General features: G+C 52.0%; 9 protein-coding genes across 9 annotated transcripts; 3 read left to right on the top strand and 6 right to left on the bottom strand.

Annotated features, from left to right (window-relative positions):
- Positions 1 to 74: 74 nt before the first annotated feature.
- On the top strand, positions 75 to 3,646 carry BDW74DRAFT_152531 (EF hand domain protein). The gene has a single exon (XM_073724383.1). The coding sequence runs from the start codon at positions 160 to 162 to the stop codon at positions 3,529 to 3,531; it is 3,372 nt and encodes a 1,123-aa protein (XP_073584101.1). The 5' UTR covers positions 75 to 159; the 3' UTR covers positions 3,532 to 3,646.
- Positions 3,647 to 5,556, bottom strand: BDW74DRAFT_152529 (WD40 repeat domain-containing protein; the record flags this gene model as incomplete). Its single annotated transcript, XM_073724382.1, has 2 exons — positions 3,647 to 5,390; positions 5,448 to 5,556. Coding segments are annotated over 2 exons (1,732 nt in total), but the record flags the coding sequence as incomplete, so codon positions are not given.
- A 182-nt stretch (positions 5,557 to 5,738) lies between these two features.
- BDW74DRAFT_152524 (cornichon family protein) lies at positions 5,739 to 7,191 on the bottom strand. Its single transcript, XM_073724381.1, has 4 exons — positions 6,806 to 7,191; positions 6,549 to 6,704; positions 6,407 to 6,473; positions 5,739 to 6,343 (listed from the first exon to the last, which is right to left on the bottom strand). Exons 1-4 carry the CDS (start codon positions 6,904 to 6,906, stop codon positions 6,251 to 6,253), a joined length of 417 nt encoding a protein of 138 aa, XP_073584099.1. The 5' UTR covers positions 6,907 to 7,191; the 3' UTR covers positions 5,739 to 6,250.
- Positions 7,192 to 7,324: 133 nt separating this feature from the next.
- Positions 7,325 to 11,096, bottom strand: BDW74DRAFT_152521 (putative ATP-dependent permease ADP1). Its single transcript, XM_073724380.1, has 3 exons — positions 9,230 to 11,096; positions 7,780 to 9,175; positions 7,325 to 7,725 (listed from the first exon to the last, which is right to left on the bottom strand). The coding sequence occupies exons 1-3, from the start codon at positions 10,876 to 10,878 to the stop codon at positions 7,489 to 7,491; spliced, it is 3,282 nt and encodes a 1,093-aa protein (XP_073584098.1). The 5' UTR covers positions 10,879 to 11,096; the 3' UTR covers positions 7,325 to 7,488.
- A 395-nt stretch (positions 11,097 to 11,491) lies between these two features.
- BDW74DRAFT_184957 (putative long-chain fatty acid transporter) lies at positions 11,492 to 15,718 on the top strand (the record flags this gene model as incomplete). The annotated part of the gene is made up of 5 exons (XM_073730932.1): positions 11,492 to 11,524; positions 11,593 to 12,056; positions 12,108 to 12,807; positions 13,683 to 14,489; positions 14,539 to 15,718. 5 exons carry the CDS (start codon positions 11,492 to 11,494, stop codon positions 15,697 to 15,699), a joined length of 3,165 nt encoding a protein of 1,054 aa, XP_073584097.1. The 3' UTR covers positions 15,700 to 15,718.
- A 282-nt stretch (positions 15,719 to 16,000) lies between these two features.
- On the top strand, positions 16,001 to 17,220 carry BDW74DRAFT_177742 (hydroxyacyl-thioester dehydratase HTD2; the record flags this gene model as incomplete). Its single annotated transcript, XM_073728976.1, has 2 exons — positions 16,001 to 16,641; positions 16,710 to 17,220. 2 exons carry the CDS (start codon positions 16,001 to 16,003, stop codon positions 17,218 to 17,220), a joined length of 1,152 nt encoding a protein of 383 aa, XP_073584096.1.
- Positions 17,221 to 17,930: 710 nt separating this feature from the next.
- Positions 17,931 to 19,869, bottom strand: BDW74DRAFT_177741 (uncharacterized protein; the record flags this gene model as incomplete). Its single annotated transcript, XM_073728975.1, has 3 exons — positions 17,931 to 18,423; positions 18,487 to 19,016; positions 19,075 to 19,869. The coding sequence occupies 3 exons, from the start codon at positions 19,867 to 19,869 to the stop codon at positions 17,931 to 17,933; spliced, it is 1,818 nt and encodes a 605-aa protein (XP_073584095.1).
- Positions 19,870 to 20,911: 1,042 nt separating this feature from the next.
- BDW74DRAFT_177740 (uncharacterized protein) lies at positions 20,912 to 22,215 on the bottom strand (the record flags this gene model as incomplete). The annotated part of the gene is made up of 2 exons (XM_073728974.1): positions 20,912 to 21,148; positions 21,217 to 22,215. The coding sequence occupies 2 exons, from the start codon at positions 22,213 to 22,215 to the stop codon at positions 20,912 to 20,914; spliced, it is 1,236 nt and encodes a 411-aa protein (XP_073584094.1).
- Positions 22,216 to 23,134: 919 nt separating this feature from the next.
- Positions 23,135 to 23,531, bottom strand: BDW74DRAFT_152514 (uncharacterized protein). The gene has a single exon (XM_073724379.1). It carries the CDS (start codon positions 23,511 to 23,513, stop codon positions 23,250 to 23,252), a length of 264 nt encoding a protein of 87 aa, XP_073584093.1. The 5' UTR covers positions 23,514 to 23,531; the 3' UTR covers positions 23,135 to 23,249.
- Positions 23,532 to 23,708: the final 177 nt, after the last annotated feature.

Genomic DNA, 23,708 nt, shown 5'->3' with positions numbered 1-23,708 from the left:
CCGCTGCGCACGGCGATCCCGATGGTTTTCCTTCCACTCAATGTTCTTGTTCTTTGACACTTCCCGTCGTTCAGCGATCATTTCCTCTTATTACCTTTTCTTGCATTGCTGTATTAATGATGATTTATATTTCATAATAGCTCTTTTGATACCTCCATCATGTCCGAACCGCAATCAAGGCTGACTTTCGCTCGGTACCGTCCTCTCGTCTACCTTCTCTCCGGCGTTGCTGCGGCCTACGCGCTCGTCTTCCTGCGAAACCAGCTCTTCTCGTCATCCACATCACAGTCCTCTCTGCGTCGCCGGAAAGCCGTTCGCCGACAAAGAAGAAATGAACACGACGAATCTGCACCCACCGACACGCCATCATCGCTAGCCATCGCCCACCTCGAGCTACTAGAACGCCAGAACGGAGTTTACGGGACCTTTCGCATAGAAACCGAAGATGGCCGACGGGTTGAGAGCGGCTTACTCCCCTCGCTTCTCGCGACGCGGGATCAGCTCATGGACGAGGTCGGTGTCCCCGAGGCCCATGCCGAGCGGATGCGCGAGATGATGGAGGACACGTTCCTGGAGTCATTTTTTGCCTTGGACTTTCCGCCAACACACGTACTCGAGGAAGGAAGTTCGGAAATGGAATACTTGATGGAGCAGTTACAGCGTCGCGGTATCTCCCGGTCAGGAATTGAGAGGGCGATCGCGCGCTTCAACGCGGACAGCAACTACGGAGAGGAACTGCGGCGTCGGAGACAGAACGGAGAGAGGGTAACGCTGTCAACGTCGACTTTCGCCGATGAAACCCAGCAGACACAGGTTATGGATGGTGGAGAGACAGTTGTCGACGACCAAAGTGTTTTCTCGTGGAGAGAGGGGAACAACGACTCCGCACAGGCGCGCGAAGGCCAGAATTTACTCAACCTTTTATACCATATCGCGGAAGACCAAGCGCGGAAGGACGGATACATTCATCGGGGCGTTACCTGCAACAGCTGTGGAGCTATGCCTATTCAAGGAATTCGTTACAGATGCGCCAACTGCATTGATTATGACCTTTGCGAGACCTGCGAGTCGATGCAGGTACATATCAAGACACACTTGTTCTACAAAGTCCGGATACCGGCGCCCTTCTTAGGCAACCCTCGACAGTCCCAGCCTGTATGGTATCCAGGGAAGCCTTCGATGCTTCCGCGCACTTTACCGCGGTCACTAGGAAAACGCTTGATGAAGGAAACTAGCTTCGAGGGGACTGAACTAGAAGCTCTCTGGGACCAGTTCCGCTGTCTAGCGAATCGTGAATGGGCCGAAGATCCCAACAAGCTCTACATGGCCATCGACCGGAAAACATTTGATCGCTGCTTTGTTCCCAATACATCAGTCCGCCCCCCGCCGCCCAGCTTGATATACGACCGCATGTTTGCGTTCTACGACACGAATAATGACGGCCTCATTGGATTCGAGGAGTTCCTGAAAGGTCTAGCTAGCCTCAACAACAAGAGCAACGATGAGAGGTTGCGTCGCGTTTTCCGAGGATACGATATTGACGGTGACGGGTTCGTGGAACGTAAAGACTTCCTACGTGTGTTCCGAGCATACTATACCCTTAGTAGAGAGCTTACCCGAGATATGGTTGCCGGTATGGAGGACGACTTTTTGGAAGGCGGCGCACGCGACGTTGTGCTTGGTAGTCAACCTATCAGCTCTGCCTTCCCCGGGAGTATTCCTTCTGGAGAACCTTCTAGGATAGGAGAAGGTAAACGCATTAACCAGGAGGGAGATATGGAGATCATGGACAATGAGGGCGTGCTTCGTACCGACGCTGCCGATACTGGAGACCGGCACTCCGTTGTCGGCGAGGCTGCTGTTCGACGCCACTTTGGTCGGTCTCAACCGCTCATCCCCGTGACGGCTCGTGTAGGCCCGTCTGGGTCAAACGCGGCAGAAGCATCTGGTAGCCGGAGGACAGGGAGTGCTAGAAACGAAAACGAGCACGACGCGGCCGACCACGACGATGAGACGGACAGCTTCTCCGCCGGAAGTGACCATTGGCCGCCCCCGGAACATATTACGTCGACGGATATTGTCACCGCGCTGGGGTCGTATGTGCCTCTTCAGGATGTCACAGATCCGGATGATAGGGCTCGAATAGGAACTGCCGTGTATAACCGAATGTGCGATAGCGATCAGAGACGGGTTGACTCGACCCGGAGACGAGGCATAGATGAACGATGGCGACGAAGGGCGTTTTACACGGATGAAGAGGATGGTGGGACCGCTCCTGCCGGTTACCAGACAGACTCGGATGCGGATGAAGACGAAGATGATGCGGCAGAGCCAGAGTATGAGTCGCAGCCCCCATCTCCACGCTCCCGGTCTTCATCCAAGGTACGCTTCCAAGATGACCTGACCGACGTTGATGATGACTATGAAGACGTAAGATCCAACCCGTCAACATCATCACGCAGCATCTTGGTGGGCGAGAGATGGGGAGGGTTTGAGGTTCCTGAGGTTGAGAGAGACGTCGGCAAGGAGATCTTGTATCAAGTCACCCAACAAGGATTCAACGAGATTTTGGACATCATGTTCAAGCCAAAGGAGGATCTTCTGATGGAGTGCTACCGCACCCGCACTGAGCGCAAAATATGGGCGCGAGAAATTGAGCTTGTTGAGCAGTTAGAAGGTGGCGGTGCTAACCACGAGGAGGAAGACGCTGGTGAGGCCGAAGAGCTGTCTCGATACCGGGAACGGCCACTGGACGAACTGCTCGAACGATCGGGTTATTCCATCAGCAACTCTGTCATCGAGACTGGCGAACACAGTCCGATCCTCGCGCCCCCAACCGGCGAACTCACGTTACCAGTTGACGACCTCGACAGTGAAGCCGAAGACAACGACAGCATCCGCCCAACTCATCTCGCCAACCCAGAAGAAACCGAGCCCACCACCTCCCACTCCATCCTCGAGCCGCCGAACAACCTAGTCCTCTCGCCAACACCCCACCACCACGTTCTCCCGGTCATGGACGAGGAGGCCTCCCCTCTTGATCTCGAGTTCGAATACGCATCCGACTCCGAATCCGACTATGACCCAACTCTCCCACACCATCGCCCCAACGACTCCGACCTCGAAATCGATACTTCCCTCCCAACAACCCTTCCCACCTCAATCCTTCTCCACCCCAACACCGCAACATCCATCTTCCCAGCACCCCCATCTCTCTCCCCATCCTCCCCAGACGCCGAAGCCACAGCGCCGAAGCGCGCGCCGTCCCCCATCCAAGTCCTCCCACCACCATCAACCCGATCCCGATCCGCATCCCCTATCCTCCATCCCAAGCGTCAGGGCCCGACTACACCTCCACCGCCCGCGACGCTCTCACGCTGGGCATACCTCAACCGTATTGAGGCAGAAGCGAAGGAGCGGGGCGGCACAGGCGCCAAGTTGAATTTTGAGGAGTTCTCGAGGCGCATGGCCGCTGATAGGGGCCGGAGACTCGCGTTTGTCGCGAGCTGGATTGAGATGGCGAGTTTTTGAGCCCGCAGCTTCTAGGCGCGGTTGTATAATATGATTCGGCGCTTATGTATTTTAGACGTTGGTGCTGGATTTAGCGCTACTAGCGGGATAATAAATAACGTGAACATCATATATAATGATTTCAAGAAAGTCTAAAATAGTTTAAGTATATTCACATACGCCCTATCGGCATGAGTTAGATTCGATTGATGATAACACCCAGTATAAGAACGAAGAACAGAAACCATGCCAGCAACCTAATCCCAGTATCGGATAGCTCCATCCAACCCACCCGTAACAACCTTACTCGTCTCCTGCGGATGCCAATCAAGGCAAGTCGTAGCGCCGCCCTCCTTCCCACCAGCAAGAATCTTATGGTACATCTTACCAGTCTTCCAATCCCAGAAGCAGACGTAACCGGCGCTATCACCGGACGCAATGAACTGGCCGTCAGGCGAGATAGTAAGGTCAATAGCATAGCCGGCGTTGTTGTGACCGCGGAAACTCTTCTTGCGGTTCTGCCGGAACTTATCCGTTGCGCCGTACACGACGATCTGGTTATCGCCGGACTGAAAGGCAACGTATTTCCCGTTTGGATGGGCAGCTGCGCGCGTGAGGGCGAACATGTATGGCTCTGCGATGAACTTGATGGGTACGGGGATACCGTATTCCCAGGCACGGAGGGACTTGTCGTCGGAAGTGGAGATGAAGCGGCGGTTTTGGTCCACGAAAGTAAGTGTGTTGATGGCCGCCAGGTGGTGGTCGTATTCCTGGACGAGCTCGCCGGAGCGGGTGTCGAACTGGACGATCTTCTTGTCCGACATACCGGCCAGAAACTCGTGTGAGTTTTCCGGGTTGGGGTTGAAGCGGATGACGTGGGGTGTTTTGCCCGTTGAGAAGCGCGAGATGCACTGGCCTGTTTCGGTGTCCCAGAGTTTCATCTGGCGGTCGTAGGAGGCTGTTAGGAAGGTTTTGCCGGTGACGTGGAAGTCTGTGCCGGTGATAGCCTTGGAGTGGCCGGAGAATGTGCGCAGTAGCTCACGCGAATGGTATACATCCCAGATCTTTGCTTTGCCGTCAGCCGCAGAGGAGAGGAGGAGGTGACCCGATTGAGGGATAAAGCGGAGCGAGGTGATAGCCTTGTTGTGGGACTTCCAGGTGTGAACGAGCTTCTTGGGAACGTAGTTCTTGATACTGCCAGTGGGTTTCTTGAGGTCGATATCCAGATCCTGAGGAACGTGCATGTATGTCCGGCCCAGGTAGTCGCACTGCTCTGAGCCGTGGAATTCGGACGTTTCGACCTTTGACGTATCGTCCTGGTAATCTGTTGCTTCCTTGCTCATGGCCGGCATGGGCGCCGACCCAACCTGCTCTTCCTCAACTTCGTCTTCATCCACCTCAACAAGCTCCTCGTCGCTCCCGAGTTCCTCATCGTAGACCTGATCGTCGTCTTGATACCTCGCCCAAGGGCCGAGATACGCGCCCGGACCCTCCACAATACTCGAATCGCCCTTTTTCTGCCTCTTGGCTCTCAGCGCCGCCGACGCCTCCTTTGTAGGCTTCATCTGCACAACATCGCGCCCGCCAAACTGAGCAGCATGGTCGAGATTGCCAACAAACTGCCCAGGAATCGTTGGGTTACGCGTATATCCCAGACTCTGGAACGTGCGATGCTGCGCGGTGAAGGTGGACTCGCTGATGGCAGCAGCCTCGGCGAAACCCGTGGGGACGTTTTTGCGCTTCAGTCCGTTTCCTGCGTCGGCGGATTTATAGGGGTTGGAGGGGCCTTGGGAGGGGCGCGAGAGGTCGTCGTATGTCGCATTATAGGTGAGCGCCGTCGAGGACGTATTAGCGAGCATCATCTGCATGTGAGCTTGATCCTGTTGGTTTATTAGGCCTGGTGTACTCGAGTGCTGGTAGATTTGCAGGGACCAAACCTCTGTGTTCACCTCGGGGGCGGCAACGATCTTTGAGGCCGAGGCCGGGAGAACAGATGGGGTATCATCGTCGCTAGAATCGTATGTGGCTCCAAGTAAAGAAGCCATTTTGTCAAATTGTTATAGACGAGTAATGGAACTTAGTGGTGGGAGCGGCTAGACTTGACGTCTGAGATTTTACGGGCGCCGCTGCCGCCAACAGCGCAGAACCAGACGGCACCAACCATTCAGCTGTCATCCAGGACGTCATATAAGCCAATCCTGAAACATACTAATGATAAGCAGTATAGATGATTTAAGAATTATTCTCATTCCTTAATGGGGTATTGAACGCTCCCACCGCAACACCGCTAGAGGTATATACAGTCATTATTCGAAACATCAATATGGAAGCAACATCAGGGTCCAATGAAGGCTAGAGGAGTTCATGACAAGTACAAAAACACAGTTCCAAGAGAAAGATAACAAAACAGTAATAATGATACGGTTCAACGTCATGGTGAGCCTGAGCCACTAGGGTTGAAGCCGCCTCATTTTCGCTTCACCAAAACCCACCGGTAATTCATGATCATGTCGTACATAATGGTCCCTTCTGCCCAACGGCCGTAGTATTCGGGCTGGCCCCATGGCAGCCCCGAGGTCCTGTATTATCTGGCAGACGGGCAAGTATATCCTCGTATCCAGTAGTCCTCACGGTGTCATGATCCTAGTACAGCGGAACATTTTACCGCCTCTCGAGAACGTGCATCGTGACATTACTGGGGCCGGCCGTGGCGCATGGCGTTCTCGGTTTCTTCACGAAATCAGTGAGACTCGTCGCGGATAAGAGCAACGATCATGCTGTAGAGGTAGAAGAAGAACATCAAGAGGTGGAAACCAAGCTTGATGAAGGATTCCTAGAGATCGGAAGTCAGTGTCCGTTCCGTCCGAGCTCATGACGTAAACCAGTGCAATCCAACCTTCTTGTGTACGTTGAGTTTGCGGAAGATTTCGGTCGCGTCCAGGAGGTGCTGGTTGTCGTAGATCCTGATAGAAGATTAGACTGAGCATATTTCTGTGCGCGCGGACTCGGCGTTTGGAAGCAAGCTGGAAACGACGTACTTCTTGGCATTGAAAGCCAGCAGCGGTAGGTTCAGGGCAATCGCGAGCCAGTAGCCGTTGATCACGAAGAGGAAGGTAAGGAAAGCGTGGACACCGGCTTCGGGAATGATGTAGGCGTTGAGACGGTTGCAGAGATCGATAGGGTTGATGTAATCACTGTAGCGACGGAGTTAGCAAAGACCTACAAATTTCTCGTAGAAGACCGTCCTCTCTCCCACGAGCGCGGAATCCAGGCATACGATGCGGGGGAAGCATACCATTCAAGATCACTATACATAATAGTGAAGAAGACCTGCAGGAACAGGTTGACGGCGTTGATCAACACCGCCAGCAGGTATAGCCATGCCTCGCCGGACATCTTGGGAAGAGAGAAAGAGGTAGAAGGAGTAAAATAGAGGCGAGAAGACTGGTCAATGAAGAGGAGAAGACCACGGCCGGAAGATGAGGGGTGGAGTGGATATGGGAGAAGAATGAGGAGCAGGAGGGATTTGGGCTGGAGAGACTTGGTGTGGACTTCGGGGAAAAATAGGCGTGGGCGGGCGGTGAGCGGCGAGCTAGTCGCAAACGACCTTTCTGGAGGACAGCGAGGAAGATAAGCAGTATTGTTTCTTGTATTTAGGTAATACCGATTCGGAAGCTTGATAACAAGGTGGCTAGATCTAAAAGGTGAGATGAGAAGCTGTTGATGTTGCGTCAACTGTCAGGAGCTCATGATGCGGGGAACACGTGCTTCCATCCGACTCTGCCATCTTCCACTTCATACACCGGAATTGGAGTCATGTATGATCTGCTGGATTCTTATGCGATCTGTGGAACTATATACACATGAACAACCTCTCTATCACAATATGAGACACCAGCAACATTGTCGTGCCAATCTATGAACGCTCATAAGCGACTCGCATGACAAGGCGGAATTAATGCCGCGTGTCGCACACCATTATCGCCGTTCAACAAGCAGGAAATGCATCGCTAAGTAAGCAATCACAAGGAAGGCTCCAGAGAAGACGGCAAGTCCAATAACATCCTTCCAATATGCCAGAGTGTCAAATCCGAATGCGCTAAGGATAGAAGCGCCCGGCACTTCAATATCAAGTCCGTACTTGTGGTCGATCAGAGTTAGGAAAGTCACCTCATTCACAATCAACGCTTCAAAGCCATAGTGAAATATAGATAGCTGTTCAGGGAGTCAATTGGGAGTACTAGAAAGAGGAACTGATGCGGAACTTACCGATTGCAACCACAGTGCGGACGGCGGTATCGCATCATGGTTGAGCAACAGTCCAGCAAACAGCAGACTGAAAAGCATGACCAAGCTACCAATTAGGTTGGCCACCCCGCCGTCGCGGAAGACAATGCCAATGAACAAGCATATGGTAGCAGCGGCGAGGTTGAAGAGAACCAATACCAGGATGAATTTGAAGAACTCGGGCCAGGCGGGAATAAGCCCGGTCATCGGGTAGACTATCACACCCATAATAATCGGCGGGATAAGTCTAAGGGGAACGATGTCGAAAACAACCTTCGCCGCGTAGTAGGTGACAGGGTGATAGTACCCATTAGCACGCTCGCGGACGAACAGAAGACGTTCCGTGGAGAACACAGTCAGACTGGTCAGTGTACTGAATCCAAACAAGGCCAGTACGAAGAAGAAAAGACCCAGTCGGTTCTGGAATCCCTTGATATCATCTGTGAGACCGTAGAAGAGGAAACCGCAAAGGACGGCAAGCAGAATGGCAATTGCATAATGAGTGAGCATAAGCATCGGGTTTCGATGGAGATTTTTCCACGTTCTCTGCGACAAGATGATAAACTGGCGAGCCAAGCTCACCCTTGCATAACTCTTGGGTGGGTGGGTGATGGGCGTAGAGGGCGCTTCGGAGTTCACAGAACCATTGCCGGTGCGCGCATGCTGGGTCGCTGAAATGATCTCGCTACGCACGGAACGTGCAATGTCGGAGGCAGCGTAGTGAGCAACCATTAAATCCAAGTCAGTCTGGCCGGGAGCGGCTGGGGGAAGGTCATCTGGGTCATCAAGGATCTGTGGTGGAGTCTGGCCCTGATGGCGGGACAGCCGCAGCCACTGCTGCTGGCTTTCGCCTACATCCGCGGTGTCCTCCTCGTCAGTTCGAGGCGTGGGAGGAGCATCGGTATCCTTTCGACGGGAGTAAAGTTGACGATCCTGTCGCTGCTTGAGGGAAGCACGTCGCTTACCCTTAGGCCGTCTGCCGTAATCAAAGCTGTTGCCGGAGTGCTCCTCGATACTGGCATTGGACGCACTCGCAACGGACTTGACAGCTCTCAGACTGCTGGAAGCGGTTTTGGGCGGATCAGGGGGCACTGCCAATAGAGGGCTTTCCTCCTCATCACTATGGAAATGAGTAGTGCTGCCAGCATGCATCGTAAGGTCGACTAGATAATCAGCGATGTTGAATCCCGGTGGGCAGGAGTATCCAGCCTCATCAAAGTACTGCTGGCATGTCGAGAATGGGCCGGAGTAAACGGTTTTGCCGTTGGCTAGGAGAACCAGCCTATCGAACAGAGCGACAATGTTGGACCGTGGTTGATGGATGGTAAAGATGACGGTGCGGTTATAATCTTTCGCTAGCGATACTAAGCATTCAACCCTAGTTTCGTTAGAAAGTCAAGCAAAATCAGTCTTGCAGCTTGAAGGTACTTACACGTTGAAGGCGTTGAAGGCGTCTAAGCCGCTGGTAGGCTCATCCAAGAATAAAATACTGGGGCTGGTGACTAGTTCGCAGGCGATTCCAACCCGACGTTTCTCACCACCAGAAATACCCCGACCTGAACCTTCTTCAGACCCGATTAACTGGTCTTTGATATGATAGATTCCGAGTTGTTTCTCAACGTCCATAACTCGTTGCTCCTTGGCAGCTTGGCTCATGTCTCGAGGTAGACGGAGCAAAGCGCTTGTCAGAATCGTCTCATGCACGGTCAATGTGGGAAGCATAGTGTCTTCTTGATCTACGAAGCCGATCATGCTCTTAAAATCCGCGTCATTCACCTTTTCGCCATTGACATAGAAGTCTCCTTGTACAATGCCGCGTTTGTTCTTTCTCGCCAGAAGGTCGAGGAAAGTGGTTTTTCCGGCACCTGAAGCCCCCATGATCGCGGTTATCTGGCCTGTCGGCGCGGCACCTTGAATGCCTGAGAGGATTTCTCTGCCATTAACAAAATAAGAGACATTATCCCAGTATAATGCAGCCGGGCGGTGGTCCGCCAGAAGCTTCGATGCTTCGTCGTCGGAATCATCAGAAAGGGAGAGTTGGATACGGCCGTAACGAGACCGGCGAGACTGATACCAAAGACCTAGTATTACAGCGACCACAAATAAGGCGCAACCTGCAATCACACCTGCTATAAGCGGGGTATTGATTTTTTTGACGGGGCGCTGGTAGCCTGGTACTTCGGTCTTATGGACACATTCGCCGGAAGAGCACCGGAGTGTGATACTCTCATCGCCAAAGACGCTCTTGATTAGATTGTCCATTTCGGGTTCTTGGAACTTGCTTCCATCCTCCTTGCTGCCGCCTAAAGTGGATGTGGTTGAGAAACTGGCCGGTCCCTTGATTGACTCTTTCAGAAACTCCCCAATGTCGATGGAGCCTTCCTCTCCACAGAGCATACGGCCAGGGATACACTTGCAGTTGATGTTCTCACATTTGTAGCGCGTAGTATTCTTGTCATAGGCGGTTTCCAGACCCCAATCACAAGTATCCAAGCCGCAGTAGAATGACTCCTTCTGATCGACCCAAAACTGGAAGTTGCAAGTCTTGTCCTCGGCTTCGCAAGAGAATGTCACCTGGGGTTTCCGTTCCTTCAGCTGGTCTAGAATCTTCCGATTCGTCACATCACACATCTGAAAGTTCTCTTTGACCGTCACGCCCTGCTTGTAACAAACACCACCTTCGCCAGTCGGCATCATTGCATTACAAGCGTCATCGGTCTTACAGACATTGCAGTTGATTCCTTCCCAGCCCTCGTTGCAGGAACAATATTTATCTTTCCGAGAAGGGCGCTGGGGATCTGATAGAGACCCGCACAGTGGTTCCGAGCAATCCTCCCCTGCGAAGCCGGGTGGGCAGACACATTTTCCGCTATATCTATCACAGGAAGCAAATTGCGTGCATTGAAAGGCGTCGAGCTGGCAATTGAAACACGGTGGACAGTTGCCCGGACGGTCGTCGAGGGAAGAGAAGAGTAGTGAGTCGATGTCGGTCGTAGATGTATTACCACGTGCGAGGACAGCGGATGTTGTCAGTAAAAGTCCAACTGCAAGAGACAGTTGTAACGAGGGCTTGAGCCGCATGCTGTCGGGGCAAGCAGTTCGGCCAGCGAAGGTCACCCAGCGGCTGAGGAGATGCGGAGTAAAGCGATGATCGCCAGGAACGGTGCAGCGGCTATTCCAGCGAGGATACGAGAAATAAAGATATATGGAAGTTGTAAAGATGCGTTACTATGGAAGGAAGGGAGCGATCGGATGACAAGATGACAGCAACGATTAAAAACAAGGCACGGGAATTAGACGACGGGGGATGTTGGGGTGTTGAAACGGGGCGATGCTGATGACGAGGGCGGAGAAGACGGGAGGCTGGCACTATGGAGTAGCAGCCTGGGGCATCCGCCTGTCAGGGAAGGAGTTCTCGTGAGAAATTGAAGTTAATTCAGCTTACGCATTATTGGCCACGGTCCATGGAGGTCAACGCTCGTGAGATATATTACTCTGTCAAATTGACTTGTTATGTTCCGAAACACCTCGTGGCCGTGGCGCCCGGGTATAACACCAACTACCCCAAAAGAGGCAATACAAAATGCGCCGCCCCACGTGATACGGACCTTTCCGCAAGAACCAGCTATAACGCCACGCTTGAATTTCTCGGTGCCTGTTCGGACGCTGCGCTGATTCTCAGACAACCGCCATCATGGTTCAGATCAAAGACTTTGCCGTTGAGCAGGTATGTGCCCTGACAGGCTGACATCCCCGCATCGTGCGGATATATTGTGCCGAAATTAATCCCACCAGTGGATGGACAAATACGAAACAACCGCCAAGTACAACGTGGCAGAGACATGCAGCGCCTCGGTGTCTATTCGAGAACTTCAGGAGTTGTCGGAGGACCCGACTTCAGGTCCCTTGGATGGCGTCCCTGATCGCAAGCTCACGTACGGGGAGATCCGAGGTTCTGAACGACTGCGAACGACCATAGCCAATTTGTACTCCGCGAAGACACCAAGCCCATTGTCCCCAGACAACATCCTGATCACTGCTGGTGCAATTCAGGCGAACTTCCTTCTGCTATATACTTTGACTGGTCCTGAAGATCATGTCATCTGCCACTACCCCACCTACCAGCAGCTGTATTCAGTCCCAGAGTCGCTTGGGGCTGATGTGAGCCTATGGAAGTCGAAGGAGACAGATGGCTGGAAGCTGGATCTGGAGGAGCTGAAGGCGCTCATCCAGCCGAATACCAAGCTTATCATTCTCAAGTATAACCCCTTCCTCGGAGATTTATTCGACATCTAACCCTCGTGATATAGTAACCCGCAGAACCCTACGGGGGCTATCATCCCACAAGAGACATTGGACGAGATAGTCGAAATAGCGCGCAGCTCATCCATCTATGTCTTCTGTGATGAAGTATATCGGCCCCTCTTCCACTCTATCAGCCCTATGGACAGAGATTTTCCCTCGTCAGCCCTATCACTGGGCTATGAGAGGGCAATTGTAACAAGCTCCATGTCAAAGGCATACAGCCTTGCAGGTATCCGTCTGGGATGGATTGCGTCTCGCGATCGATCTGTTATTGAAGCCTGCGCCTCTGCGCGGGATTATACCACCATCTCCGTCTCCCAGCTAGACGATGCAGTTGCAAGCTATGCTCTGGCACCAAGCACTATCCACTCCCTACTAAAGCGCAATATCGAACTTGCCCGTAATAATGTTGCGATCCTGGAGAAGTTCATCGAGTCTCATCGATGGGCGTGCGACTGGGTTAAACCCCGAGCCGGAACGACGGCGTTTGTCCGATTCAACAAGATGGGCAAGCCTATAAATGACGTCGCATTCTGTGAGATGCTCCAGGAGCGAACCGGAGTCATGTTTGTACCTGGAAGCCTGTGCTTTGGGGGCGGAGAAGACTTCCATGGCTACGTGCGAATTGGTTATGCGTGTGAGACGCAAGTGCTGGAGGAAGGACTCGCCAAGTTGAAGACATTTTTGGAAGATGATTATGACGAAGTACCCGCGATAAAGAAGAGGCAGACTTAAACATCTGGAATAAGTACAAAATGAGCCCTATCACCGCCCCTTCAACCCCTAGTTCTCCACGGGCGCAAGTGACTGGATGTTGTTCTCAGCCATGCTGGCCGTAGGTATTTAGGGAGTATGGGCAGCTCGGATAGTCGGACAAGCGCAGGGAGCCCCTGAAATCAAATGCGTGGTATGCCGTGATAAAGAACTCGAAAGAAGTAGTGATCAGTGCTCTTACTGGTCAATGTCCTTTGCAACCTGACATTCCTGGAAACGAGACTATTTTGAAGCTCTGCCTAACCGTGGTGTAGGTATGTAACATGTGACAGGGTTGTTCTATATCAAGATCAAGACTAAAATTCCCGACAACGAGAATGCTCCGCAATCCCAACTATTAGCGGCGATCGGCTGCAGAAGACCCCACTCCATTATTCAGAGCTCCAGGTTTTATGAACTCGCCAAAAGCATTTTATGCCGCTTGATCCTTCTTGAAGGCTGAAGCCGCTCTGGTGCCGTCGCCCCCAGGCCGAGGTAACTTTCTCCTCGATCCAGACAATGCGCGGGCTTCTGATCTCGCTTTGACGTTTCCAAGACGGCCTGGTGGTTCTCATGAACTGTCTGGTTGGCCACAATGCGCATCCTTTGTTCTCCTCCCTCTCGATGCCCACTCGCTTCTGGCTCCAACGGTACCTCGGTTCCCTGAGTCGGTAAGTCCCACCTTTAACTGTTGCGCGTCCCCCTCGGGGGCCGGTCCAACTTCAACGGTACCTAGAAGTCTACATCTCTCCCTGAAAATCGATAGTATATAGTAATGGCTGTCCCGTTACCACTGGGTGTGTAACTCTCGAGCGACATTGGTGAAGCTGCTAACCCTAGTTGCTATAGATATTCCCTTTTCGCTCGCCGGTCCGGCACTTGCGACTACTTTGGCCTACCTGAACGCAAGGTATTCCCTCTTTTACGACAAAAAGATCTTCCATGGGCTCTTCAAATCCATTATCAAATCCCGCCTCGCGCAGCGCCGTGACAATCTGAACCTCTTTTATGTTCTGGAAAAGCATGCTCTCAACCCATCATCGAAGGATCGGCCATTTATTGTCTACAATGGCCGCAGCTGGAGCTTCTATGAAACATACATAGTAGCGTTGCGATATGGGACCTGGTTCAAGAAGGTTCATGGCGTCAAGCCTCGCGAAATTGTGGCGATGAATATGATGAACTCGTCAACCTTCGTTTTCATCTGGCTTGGGCTCTGGAGTATTGGTGCGGTACCGGCGTTCATCAACTATAATCTCACCGGAAAACCGTTGACGCATTCGATCCGCACTTCGACTGCCCGCTTGATGATCGTTGATGAAGAAGTTCGCTCCTCTCTTAGTTCCGATGAGTTGGCAGCTTTTGCTTCTCCTAATTTTAGGGAAGACGGGGGTGCCGTTGAGGTCATCTTCCATACTCCCGAGATCGAAGCCCAGGTCCTGCAAACAGAGGCAGAAAGGGAGGATGACAAGGCGCGTAGCGGTGTTCAGCTTCGCGATATGGCTGCCTTGATATACACCAGCGGTACAACGGGACTTCCAAAGCCGGCCATTGTCAGTTGGAGGAAAACTTGGGCAGGAAGCATCTTCGTGAGCCATTTTGTGGAGATGGCCACGCATGACCGTATCTTCACTGTATGTCAACATTTTCCGGTCATAATATGGAGTAGCTAACGGACAATAGTGCATGCCGCTTTATCATTCGTCAGCTGCTATTCTGGCATTCTTGGCTTGTCTGTCGGCGGGATCTACACTGATCGTGGGTAGGAAATTCTCGGCTAGAAATTTTATTAAAGAAGCACGCGAGAACGACGCCACGGTCCTTCAGTACGTGGGCGAAACCCTGCGATATCTGCTAGCCACCCCAGGTGAAGTCGACCCTGTGACTGGAGAGGATTTGGACAAGAAGCACAAGATTCGGGCAGTATATGGCAACGGATTACGGCCAGATGTTTGGAACCGCTTCAAGGAACGCTTCAATGTGCCGACAGTTGCCGAATTCTATGCCGCTACCGAGAGTCCAGGCGGAACATGGAACTACTCGTCGAATGACTTCACCGCTGGAGCGATTGGACGTACAGGCGTTGTCAGTGGATGGCTTTTTGGACGCGGCCTGACAATCGTCGAAGTAGACCAGGAATCACAGGTACCATGGCGCGATCCTCAAACCGGTTTCTGCAAAGCAGTCCCACGAGGCGAAGCGGGCGAGCTCCTGTATGCCATTGATCCTAATGACCCTGGAGAAACCTTCCAAGGTTACTACCGCAACTCGCAGGCGAGTGACAGTAAGGTTATTCGCGACGTGCTGCGCAAGGGTGACGCGTATTTCCGTACCGGCGACATGATGCGATGGGACAAAGAAGGTCGCTGGTACTTTTCTGACCGTCTAGGCGACACCTTCCGCTGGAAGAGCGAAAACGTGTCGACTAATGAGGTGTCGGAGGTGCTAGGCACTCACCCAGAGGTGCATGAGGCCAACGTGTATGGTGTAACGTTGCCTAACCACGACGGTCGAGCGGGTTGTGCCGCTGTCGTATTTGGCCAGCAAATCCAGGCAGCCGACCAGTCGGTTCTCCTTGAACCATCTTCAGGAACACTCAAGAGTGTTGCAGCGCATGTCCTGCGCAACCTGCCGCGATTTGCGGCGCCACTTTTCCTGCGGGTTACGCCTGAAATGCAGGCCACGGGCAATTACAAGCAGCAGAAGCACGTGTTGAGAACTCAGGGCGTTGACCCTAGTCGCATTGGAAATAAGGACAAGCTGTACTGGCTTCAGGGTGATACATATCTCCCATTTGAGCAGAAGGACTGGGAAAGGCTTCAAGCTGGACAGGTGAGGCTGTAGTTGGACCTGCGGTCCCGACCACGGACTATATATTATATACCTATAGCTGTCAGTGGCTGCTTGTTGGACGGTAGATAATTTATACTAGTAAAATCCAAGGGTGGGAGCTTATAGGCGTCTCGGAAAACGGCTGTTTGCTCTGCTCCGGTCTTGGAACAAACAGCCGAGGTACCGTATCTTAGCTAGTTACCACCCCACATTCTCGAGATGCCTTCTTGCACCTCTTACTAGATAAAATCGAACAAGGACCCTATTTTAAGAGAGAGTCCCCGGAAAGATCAGCTGGGAGACCATTGGCACCATGCTCTTATCAGCACCAACAACAAGGTGGACAGCGAGGTCCCTCCCCACCCGACTCACGCTCAACATCGCGCTCCTCCGCTTCTCCTCATCAACCTCCGAGTCCTCCGCATCCGCAACCACATCTGCAAAAACAGTGGCAACATCCTTCCTCTCGCGCTTCCAAACCCTAGGACCACAAACACGCACCCAAACCCTCGACGCAAACCAACTCCGCCTCCTCTCACTGACACTCAACCGCCCAACCCTCTTCCCCACATCCCCGCACCTCTCCCAAACAACATCCAGCACAACCACCACAACAACAGAAATCGAAGATGGAACACCCTTGCCCGCAGGGTACCACCTCGCATACTTTACGCCCGCATTTACCGAGAATGAACTCGGCGCTGATGGCACAGATACGAGCTACAACCCGGCGCACCCGTTCACGCGGCGCATGTGGGCGGGCGGGGAGGTTTCCTGGCCGCGGGATGGGAAGGGGAATGTCAATACCTTGAGGATTGGGCAGATGGTTACGGAGACGACGAGGGTTCTTAGTGCGGAGGCGAAGGTTGTGCGGAAGACGGGCGAGGAGATGATAGTTGTGGGCGTTGAGAAGGAGTTTAGCAATGAGGGGGGTGTGGCGGTTGTTGATAGGCGGTTTGTTTCTCCTTCCCTTTTCTTGTCTGATAGACGTAAGGGATGACTGATTGACGCCTTCTGTATAGGAACTGGGTCTTCCGCAAAGCGCTCCCTCCACCATCGCAGTCAACAATAAACACACAAGACCTACCACCGCCAACACCACCCTCTTCTTCTCCAGCCAGTATTATAACAACCTCCTCAACTGATGGCCTAACACACACCCGCACCCTCCGCCAAACAGCCGTGACACTCTTCCGCTTCAGCGCGCTCACCTTCAACCCGCACAAAATCCACTACTCGCAGCCGTGGTGCCGGGAGGTCGAAGGGCACAAGGACATCGTCGTGCATGGGCCGCTGAACCTGATTGCTATCCTGGACTTCTGGAGGGATATTCGAGGTGCTGGAGACGTTGCGAATGCGTTCTTACCGGAGAGGATTGCATATCGCGCTACGAGTCCGTTGTATGCGGAGGATGAGTATCGGATTGTGTTGAAGCAGGCTGAGAAAGGGAGCGAGGATGGGGATAAGAGTGCCATCGAGATTCTTACGCCCGAGGGCAATGTGGGCATGAAGGCTGAGGTTGTGGGTGTATAGATAGATGTATAGTGTAGGCTAGGTTAGAAGCTGATTTGGAAATGGCCATATTGCGTAACTTCCTTGTCGTCAGCCAGGATATTGCCTAAGCAGTTCCTGGCTTACTACTGTAGCCTCTATGCCTTCGGTTTCTTTGGTGCGAAGTAAATAGGGCTACAAGCTATGACCTAGGCCTGCAACTTTGAAAAGACAAACTTCAGAGCGGCTTCAGTGTTAAGTCAGGTCTCCGTTGCTAGAAGCCTTATGAAGAAAAGCAGGACACTGGCCAATTAAAACACTCGTTCTCCATTATAAAACATAAAAGTCTAGCGTAAGGTCCTTGACTCCCATAAAAAACGCCCAAGCTCCTACTGGCTTGAATATATCCCCAAACGAAACGAAATACTGTACATCAAGCCCAATGAGACAAAAGAAAGAAACAAAACCCCCACTAGTCCCAACTCATACATCGTCAGTCATGGTTAAGTGTAATTATGTCTTGTAGACACTTCATATGGCCGTTTTGGTCATCCAATCTCTTCAACGTAGGCGTATCGAGCCCGTACCCGCCGAGCGTGCCACATCTCATACTCCAATATAGCATACGCCGTGCCATACCCACAAATAGAAAGAGTCTCCAAGTCTCCAAGCATTGGTCCAGTCTGCATCAGTCGACTTCTTCTCAAAGCCCAACGCTTCCGGACAAGTCAACATGGGAACGGGAGGCTTCTCTAATCAGGATACCCACGAAAGACGCAATTCCAAAGGGTACCAAAGAAGGACTTCTGTTTTCGCTTCCACGCTCGAACAATGAGTTTTACTCCGAGTTTAACCAACTTACTCTTCTTTTTGGCATCCTCCGCGGACGGCTCTCTGTCGCCGTCCCCGGCCGCAGCCGCCCAGACAATAAGATACGTACCCACGTGGAGGAGGATCCTCCAGGACATTTCCATAGTAATATGGTCATAGCCGTGAATGAATCCTTCAAGCATTTCTCTGGCAGCCTCCACGCCGTAGAAATGGTCATTGACGTACAACTCCGCGACCATTTGGGCGATGTCTAACGCACGAGGGCCGTACTGGGCAAACTCCCAGTCCGTGATTAGGATTGTAGATTCGGGGGCAGGGAAGAAAGCAGGGGCATCCTCAGCTTCGGGGTCAAGGAATAGACCATTTGGAGGCTTCTTTGTCGGCGGGCGCAAGATGTCCACGGGTAGGAGTATGCTGGGATTGTTGGTGAGCGAAAAAGTAGGTTAGGGTTAAGGGAAGGAAGGAGGGTTGTCATACTTTCCTGCCCAAAAGTCTCCATGGATAGGCCCTACAGCGTTACTCTTGCTCTCATGTTTGCTGTCCAGCTCTCCACGAGCCAATGTAATGACTTTCTCGAGGATCTCTTTTTTCTTCTTAAGGATGTCTGGATACTTCTCGATGGCTCCAGGGAGCCATTCATAACTAAGTCGGAACTTGAATCCCGCCATCTCTCTGTTAGCATCTCTGCTAAACTCTCTTGCCACCATTTTCTGGCTATCTTTTGAGACCCAATTGTGAAATTGATGCAACCACTGCCCGAGGCTTTGGCTGATCTGAAAGGCCCAAACCCAAAGCCTTTCATCTCTTAGGCATGGAAGAGTCAGCAAGAATGTTTGTAAGTCTGTGGGCTCTTTGAGCTTCTCCATGATCAGAGTGTGGGAAGCATAGTTGAGGTGGTATGCCTCGGGTGTACGGATATTCAGTCTGAATTTCTGATTGTAATTTAGAGCATTGGTGACTTCAAGACTAAATCGATCCAGGCTGTTAAGCACGAGGCCCTCTGTGATCTGGGTCGGTCAGCCTATATCTGTTTTCTGACAACCGGAGTCTCAGGATAGAACTTACAATGCGAGCTTGTGTAAGCACATGTTCCTTGACGCTAGAGACGTAGGGCACGGAATGCTTCACAATTACTGTTTTCACTCCGTTTTCGAGCGGCCTCTCTAGAATGCCCGTGTAGACGTAGTTTAACCTACTCCTGTGGCCTTTCGACAACGAAGAGCAGGCGTACCTTCCCCGGGAGACTTTCCTTGCCACACCTTCTCGAACCTCTCTGTCGAGGTTTGCGTCGTCTCCTGTTTCTAATCCCATATCGCTGTCTAAATCCATGTCCGTGTCCGAATCCGAGCTCGACTCGGTATCGAAATCTGTAGGTTTGCGTGTTGGTATAACAACCATCACCTGAGGATGCGTCTCATTATTGGACTTGTCGGTATCGTAGTCATATTCGAGAGGCGCTGTTGAGCTGGGCTCCGCTTCCATAACAATGTCCATCCCAACATAGTCATTCTGAGACTCTCGTTCTCGGTCCTCTTCCCAGCCGACAACTGGACCGATCCAACACCCCAACTCTGAGCAAATTTCCGATGCGGTATCGTCGTCCGAAACATCAATTGTCTCTTGATCTGCGGTGGAAAGACGCTTGATGGATCCGGGATCATACATGTCTGCGTTCGAGTCTATCAAGATCTCAGAAATCATGTCTGATGATCGCTCGCTTCCAATGGTACCGTCATTTTCTGAATCTGTCTCAGAGTCCGGGGTTCCATCTGGGATCCAGTCTGGATTGACAGCTGGGTCATCTCCGGGTAGATCGATAACCCAAGGGTATTCTGGCTGTGGATAGGTAATTTGGGACATGGTGTGTGACGTGGTAGGGAAGGGAGTAAGAGAAATCGAGATCAGGCGTTTGCATGCTTGTGTTAAGAAAGAGATGAATGGGGATGGGAATAAGAATGATATCCCCCCGCCATGGTCGCGTACTCGCGTCGCGTACTTGCTCAAGAGATACTCGCGCGCGTTGTGAGACCTCTGCGAGGCCATTTTGGAGCTTGAATGAAGATGATGCGACGGCGGCTTCAGTCTGAGCCTTGAATGAGGGCTTTGCCACACGATGACGGGTACTTAGTACTGAATCAGTAGGCCTGGGGTCCTTGTAGAGGAGACTGCTAGAAACAGAGTAGGACGTGGCTCATAAGGTGTATTTCAGGACGAGCATGAAAGATGGTGCAGAGTGAGGTGGCGCCTATTGTTGCTAGCGAGTGAATCTGGCGCTTGGACTGAGAGTAGAGCCGGGACGAAGCAAGGCAGGACCGCCTGCCTTCTGTTTGGCTCGGAGAAGCCAAAGCCTTTGGATCTCTTAGAGACGAAGGGACGGGTCACTAAAGAAAGCATTTGCTTCACCACCATCTGCACCGTGCCTGTAGTAGTCTCACCTCATCTTAGCAGTCACGACTACTCCTGGGGAGCTAAAAGGCAAATGACCGGCAATGGGACCGGCAATGTGAAATGGAAATGAGAGAAGCTGAGCGTTTTTGGCTGCAAGCTAACAAGATCAGTCAAGGCAGCAAACGCTCGAATTCTACCTTACTTTCTTTCCGTCTCGAAATCAAAGAGAATTTAAATGGCAAGCCTCCTGTATTTGAGCCTTATTAGATCTCTTCGAAAATAGTTAAGCACAACTCATCCTCGATAACATGCATTCAACCACATATCCCAATGCACTCATCCCTCCTCAATCCATAGACCGATATCATACAGTACCAGGCAAGTACGAAGTCGTTAGATTCCTCAAATCATATGCCACATCGTAGGTTCATTGCTCTCCATCTCAGTATAATGAATAAGCGTGTGAAGCACCAGACGCAATCCCAATGCATGAATGTACATCCCCTAGAACAAATCACATATCCCAGATACCGGTGCGGCGGCGGACGTACTCGGTCGGCGCGCGCTTCGCGGGGTTCAGGTACTTGGTCGGGTTGTAGTACTCGGTCCAGTACAGGTCGTCGATGTTGTTGTCTGGGTTGGCGTTGCAGTGAAGGCGCATGACCTTGTGCAGGGCCGGGAGCTCCTGCGCTTCGGGCCAGGTGTCGATAAAGTCGTTTCTGTGCATGAGGGGCCTCTTGTTCATCTCGCGCTGAAGAGGTTAGCTCAGATTCATCTTGTGTTGTGAGGTTAGAATTGGATGGGAGGGGATGGGTATACCTCCATATACTCCTCCTTGAGTTCCCAGACCTTGTTTCCGTTTGCGCCGTTCTTCGTCTCGTCGGAGAGGCGGAGGCACCAGTGCCAGTATGCCTGCCAACTAAACCACGGTCCCTGCGCGCTCAGGGTATCAATCATCTCCGGGGTCCCATGCTTGCAGGTATGGCCGTAGACAATCATCTTCGCGGTCTCATCTGCAGCAAGGAGTTCGCGCATGCCCATGTTCAACAGCGCAGTCATAATCTCCATGGAGTTGTTGCTCGCCGCAATGAGAAGGGCGCGAAGTCCGTACTTGCGCAGGGCCTCGCGGTTCGGAAGGAGAGCACGAACCATGGCCGCGTTCTCCATTCTCACAGCCATATCAATGGCATGGCCGCCGAATTGGGTGGATGTCATGGGCGTAGCTCCCTCTTGGAGGAGATCCTTGACCCCGTCCACATTATGGATGAGCATGGTAGCCCAGAGCCTCTCAGCCAGGATCTTCTCGTCTCCGAGGAGGACCTTCCAATTTGCTGGGGAGAGGGGGTTTGAGGCGCGGCCGGTAGGCGGACGGGGAGTGTTGCGGCTGATTGCCACGAGATCGACCATGCTATCTTCGGGACCGGGAGTGGAGTCTGCGTCGTCCACATCGCCTGGGTCGAATTTCACTTTTGAGGCGTCGAGGGCGTCAAGGCCATTGTACAAAAAGGTCATGAGGTCGGTGTCAGCTTCAGGCTCCGGCTCCGGCTCCAGCTTCGTCATAAGACCACGCATATAATCAACTTCGTTGACGCTGGTAGGGCCAGTAGACGGGAGAGCCATTAGGTTCAGATCGGGCTCTGGCCCAGATTTTGGGGTATCGACCGTAGGGGTAGGACTGGCGTATGGGAGATCCATGAGGCTTATCTCAGGGTCTGTCTTTGGCCTCTTCATGAGGAGAGAGGGGTTGATTGTGTCGAGAAACGGAGACTCTTCGCGCTTGCGCTTGATGTGTGTTTCTTCCTTTGAGTAGCGCTCCATGTTGGTATAGCCGTCCGGTCTGACGCATGTGTTCGTAGGTGAGAATGACATCCTTCGATGCAGTAGCGTTAGTTCTTTATATTTTCTGGACATGGACTGTCAAGTATGGATGCAGACAGAAATCTATACTGACTTGACTGTTCTCAATCTCAGGATCGGGTAGCCAGTGTTCTGCAGAGTCAACCAAGAGAACACTGTGAATCTTTCTGCAGGCGAGCTGATGGCTTGAAATTCCGTGTTGATAGCTTGACTAGGCTTGTTCACTGAGATAATTGCCAGCAAGCTCAAGATGCTTCAGGTAGCGCTGTCTTACTCCAACAGTCAAGATGGGAAGAATGAAGCACTGGCAAGTGAGTGTTGAAGCCCCTCAGACACCTGTTCTACTGCTCAGTTTCTGTGCTTTGGTAATAAAAGCAGGGGTGAAATGAGCATCCTGCGTGATGATGTCGTGAATGGACTCAACCATCACTTCCACCTCCATCCTCTCGGCCGATGCCCCGGAATTTGCTCGTGGAATTGAGAGGTCAGATCTGAGACCTACAGTGTTTTCTTGTGTTGCTAGTAGCTAGGTCTTTGAAACTTCGTGGCATCAACTTCGTGGTATTCCGGCCTAGGATGGTTTGCTCCATGGCTGTTTCTATGACCTCTTGTTGCAAACGCAGCAGTCAAACTGCTCAAAGCCACAATAGTTAGCAACCAAAACAACAGGTGTGTATTGTCTAAATACTTCAAGTAGAGACCTTTGGTGACAATGATATTCCCAAATAAAGTGCTCTTCTTGTCCGGGCCATGCCAGAGAGTGCACCTTACCCTTTCCATTCTGCGTCAAGCATGACATGTAGTAATTCTGACTATTAAGACGAATTCCACTTTCTCAATATAACAGGACGAGTTAGCACACTTTGAGTATTTGTCTCTTGGATGTCTCCTGCTAATCGGGCTGAACTTCAGTGGGAATTCAGAAACGGCTGAACATGACATTAGGGCTTGAAGATAATCTTAAGCGTTGGTATAGACTGAATATGTCTAGATAGTCATCCAAGAACGTCTCTGATACAATAAACGCGATACAAGGCAATAAACACACAATAGAATGGACAAAGGATCCGAGCGACGAGCGTTGGGGGAAAGGGGGGAAGCAACGGCAGAGAAGAGGGGTTGGCAGAGATATATACACTGCACACTAACAATGGATCAGAGATACTAGACTCCAGTAACTTCAAGATCGCAAAACTGAATAGAATGGACTTGGATAAGCTCCTGGATTGTACACAAGGTAGGCTCTGGTCTCTGTCCATGTTGTGCACTCCCAGTCAACTGACCGCAAATCCGAATCCACAGACCACCCCCCCAAGCCGGGACCCCAGGGCGCACCTCCACCCCTCCGCCCCGACTTTTCTGCAGCGCTCTTTCTCAATCTACCACAGACACCAGACTCCCCTCTTCCTGATTCCAGCGACGACTCCAATCCTTCTATCCCATCTTCCACGACG

This window comes from Aspergillus multicolor, assembly GCF_047715735.1.
Source record: "Aspergillus multicolor strain CBS 133.54 unplaced genomic scaffold BDW74scaffold_11, whole genome shotgun sequence".
Taxonomy (NCBI): domain Eukaryota; kingdom Fungi; phylum Ascomycota; class Eurotiomycetes; order Eurotiales; family Aspergillaceae; genus Aspergillus; species Aspergillus multicolor.
The sequence above is the reverse complement of the archived record's forward strand: the minus strand, read 5'-3'. Positions and strand labels throughout refer to the sequence as shown.